Source organism: Gavialis gangeticus, unplaced genomic scaffold (assembly GCF_001723915.1).
Source record: "Gavialis gangeticus isolate Ggan-Ray unplaced genomic scaffold, GavGan_comp1, whole genome shotgun sequence".
NCBI lineage: Eukaryota > Metazoa > Chordata > Crocodylia > Gavialidae > Gavialis > Gavialis gangeticus.
Window position 1 is genome coordinate 3,889,420 of NW_017729005.1, and position 3,536 is coordinate 3,892,955.

The 3,536-nt window shown below is 49.7% G+C and overlaps 1 protein-coding gene across 1 annotated transcript in view; it reads left to right on the forward strand.

Moving 5' to 3' along the window:
* Positions 1–2,928: 2,928 nt before the first annotated feature.
* The window catches only part of NUPL2 (nucleoporin like 2), a 16,633-nt gene continuing 16,025 nt past the window's right edge, over positions 2,929–3,536 (forward strand). Inside the window, exons 1-2 of the mRNA XM_019508578.1 lie at positions 2,929–3,081; positions 3,189–3,405. Of these exons, the coding sequence (XP_019364123.1) occupies positions 2,970–3,081; positions 3,189–3,405 (329 nt within the window). The 5' untranslated portion in view covers positions 2,929–2,969. The remainder of the gene's footprint in view (positions 3,082–3,188; positions 3,406–3,536) is intronic.

Genomic DNA, 3,536 nt, shown 5'->3' on the forward strand with positions numbered 1-3,536 from the left:
GGAGGCCAGACTTAGTAAGAACTCAAGTGGGGGAAGGTAAATTTGCTGTATTGACTTTCTTCCAGTTCAGATTGCATTTTTAAAATGGTGTAAACATGAATTCCTCTAATTTTGTTGAAGAGGTGTAGATGGTATAATTCAGGCTTGACAGTTAACTTTTTTTTTTTTGTATTGATCTCAGTCAACACTGAGAGACCTCAGTCACCAAAAATACCTTTTCCCACTTGCTGTAAACAGCAGTGTGTTTTTTCTTATTACTTTAAATTTATGAAAGGTCTCTGTACCCTTCATTTTATCACCTCCTCTATAAAATGATAATTATTTAGGCCTCTTCTATTTGGGCTGTCAAGAAAACATTTTTAAAATGTATATATTTTGGTGTATGCTTGCTTGTACCTTTTCTGTGGATTCTGGATTTTTCTTTCTGGTAGGGAATGTCCAGAAGCTGCTCTTAAATTCTAGCTGAAATTAGTAAAATTTGAGTTTCCAAATCTTGCTGTCATTTTCTAGACATTCTACTATGTTTGTTTTTTTTTATCATAACAGCTTCATTCATGGAAAATTTGTGAGGCTGTTGGAATTTCCTTTCCCGCAGATGCTTATACAATAGAAATTGGAAGCAGTGCAATACTTTAGTAACTGATCTGCCCTTTTAATTACTAAGTGAACCATGAAAAAATCCTTGTCATCTGTGTGTTGAACCTGTGTGCACACTAAAGTATTGCACAGATTTGGATTATAGTCTACATTTCTAGGTTGTATAGACTGTTGATATATTTTTTTTAATACAGTTGGTGCTTTGTTTTTAAATAGCAAGGCAGTTTTTCTAACTTTATTTTCAAGGAATTGAAGACAATTTTCTGAAAACTACTGAGAAATTTAAAAAGATAAAGAGTGAAAGGAGTTGAGATAATTTGACTGTCATGGAGCATGCATAGACTTAATTCATCTTCATTGGATGTATAGTTGGACCTGTTGCCCATGACTTAGTTTTTCCAGAAGATTCATCCATGCTTATCTGTGGGGGTGGTTGTGGGAGGAGACCTCAATATTTTATATACCTTTAAAACAGTGATGCTCTTGCTCAAATGCATCTATTGTTGCATTTGCTAATCTAATGTTGCTATTGCTGATTTTCCTCACTTGGGATTTTCACACCCTGTATTCTAGGTTGTAGTCTAGAATGCGCTGCACCTGGTTCATTGTCTTAATTATTGGTATCCAGTATTTGGGCATTATTCACAGTGCAAAACAATTCTTAGCTCATCCAGCATCCCCAAGACTTGTGTGAAGATAAATCCTGCTACTGATGACCCTGTTCCATCTCAGCAATGCTCTTTGGTAGTTTGACAGAAGTGATGCAAATACCTCAGTGAGGCTTGTGGCTCAGTAAACTTTAATAAAAAAAATTTCCTGCAGATGTACCATTGTGTCCGCCAGTGCTCATCCTAAGCACCTGTGTGGTGCTTGCAAGGGCCACACACAGGTGTCCCACTGCAGTGCTGCAGCACTGGAAAACATGGTGAGAAAGGGGGTTGGGGATGCACACGCATGCCTGTTTCAGCCCTGGGGCTGGTCAGCTACAAATGGGTGCTTCCCCGGTTGGGGGAGGTGATCTGCCTGCAGTGAGAACAAGGGGCCCCTTCCCCTGAAGGCAGCAAAGATAACTTGAGAGATGTTCCAAGGCTCCCTTGTGTCCTGGGCAGTAGTAGTGCTGTGCCAGGACTACCCCCCTCAAACTTAGCTGGGTGCACTGGTTGCCTCTGCTTCCCTTCCCCCCCCCCCACTGGGAGAACTGGTCTCCTCATCCCTTCCCCCGTGGGAATGCTGCAGCCCAGGCCTCAAGCTCTGCAGCAGTGGCAGGAATTCCCTCATCCCTGCCCCTCTCCAGTAGCCAAGCACCCTAGCCTCATGCCAGAAAGCAGGGGTAGGGGTAGGGTTTCCCCTGCTACTGGGACAGTCCTTGGGACTCCCAGGCAGGATCCTACCAGGGTGTCAAGGTTCTCTCTTCCTGTTGGACTGGGAAGAGAGAGCAGGGCACTATGGGATACTGGAGGTCTAAGGAACACCACCCCAGTGCCCCCCAACCGATGGCTTGTGTAGTGATCTCTGGGTTTGAGCTGGGACTGGGAGAAGGGCCAGAGTTGCCAGGTCTTCAATGTGAAATCATTGTATTGGAAGTTCAAAATCATTGTACCTGCCGAAAAACTATGTACCCTGGGAAAATGCAAATAAGGATGCAAACAAGTCTTTTTTACTTTATATTGCTCACTAACTCCCCAGTGAGCGAGTAAAACTGGCTTAGCCAAGTTGAAGCACTTATTTATTTTGAGGCAAATGGCCATAAGAAAGTGCTGCTGGCAAGCCCCGCAGTCGATTAAAACTCCCCAAGAGCTACTTGCGTTTTGCATATATGGCATCAAGGAGCTGCCTCAACAGTTATTGGGGGATAGGTTGTGTTGGTTTGAGGCTCTTCGGGTAATCTGGTATCTTTTATTAGACCAACTCAAACAATAGTTTGCTAAGAAGGATTTTTTTCCAACTATTTGAGTTGGTCTAAGATACCAGATTTCCCCAAAGAACCTTGTCTGTCAAAAATAATTGTACATTTTGAGCACTTGCACTGTTCTCGGTGGTACAGGGGTGATATTGTCGTGCAAATACAGTAACTGTCGTACAGCAGGCGGCCCTGAGAAGATCACTACACCCCGGCGGCCGTTGTGGCGGGTGCTACAGGCGCGCGAGGTCTAGCAGTTGCGCGGGGGCGGTGACGGCGAGCGGGGGCGCTTGTGATTGGCTGCTGCTGCTGCTGACCACGCACAGAGCGGGGCGCTGGGGGCGGGGCCTCGTTGCACACTGGTCAGTTGAACCGCCACTTTCGGCGGGGGGCGGTGGCGTGCTGGGGCCGCCTGCAGTCTCAGTGCACCTGCGCGGCGGGTGAGCGCTGGTGCTGGGGCTAGGGTGTCGCCATGACGGTGTGCCAGTACTTTCTGCAGGGCCGCTGCCGCTTCGGCGAGCACTGCTGGAACGAGCACCCCCGCGGCGGGGGGCGGCCCAGCTCCGCCGCGTCCTCGTCCCCCGGTAGCTGCCTGCCCGCTTCCTCCTGTGCCCGGCGGGGGGCCGGGGCCAGGGCTGGGCCGCGAGCGTTGGGAGGCTGCCAGGGCTGACCGAGCTGCTTCCTCTTGCAGTGCGCTGGGGCACGCGGACGGCGGCCGTGGTGCAGCCCCCCGGCTTCTTGGGGGCCTTGGCCTGGGGTGGCAGGGAGCCGGCCAGACCACCCTTCGCGCCCTCCTCCGGCTTCGGGGCCTCCGGCAGCGGCGGCGGCAGGAGCTCGCAGCTCCCTCAGAACCGCTTCTCGGCGCTCAGCGTTGGCGACGCAGGCAGAGAGGATGAGGAGAAGCTGCTGTGAGTCCGGGGCTGCGCGGGGGGGGACTATTGCCCGACTGAATCTGGAAGCGACGTAGCCTTAAAGAATGACAACAACAATGATGACTAAGTTTGCCTCCCGATTACACCCCCCCCCCCCCCCCCCCCCC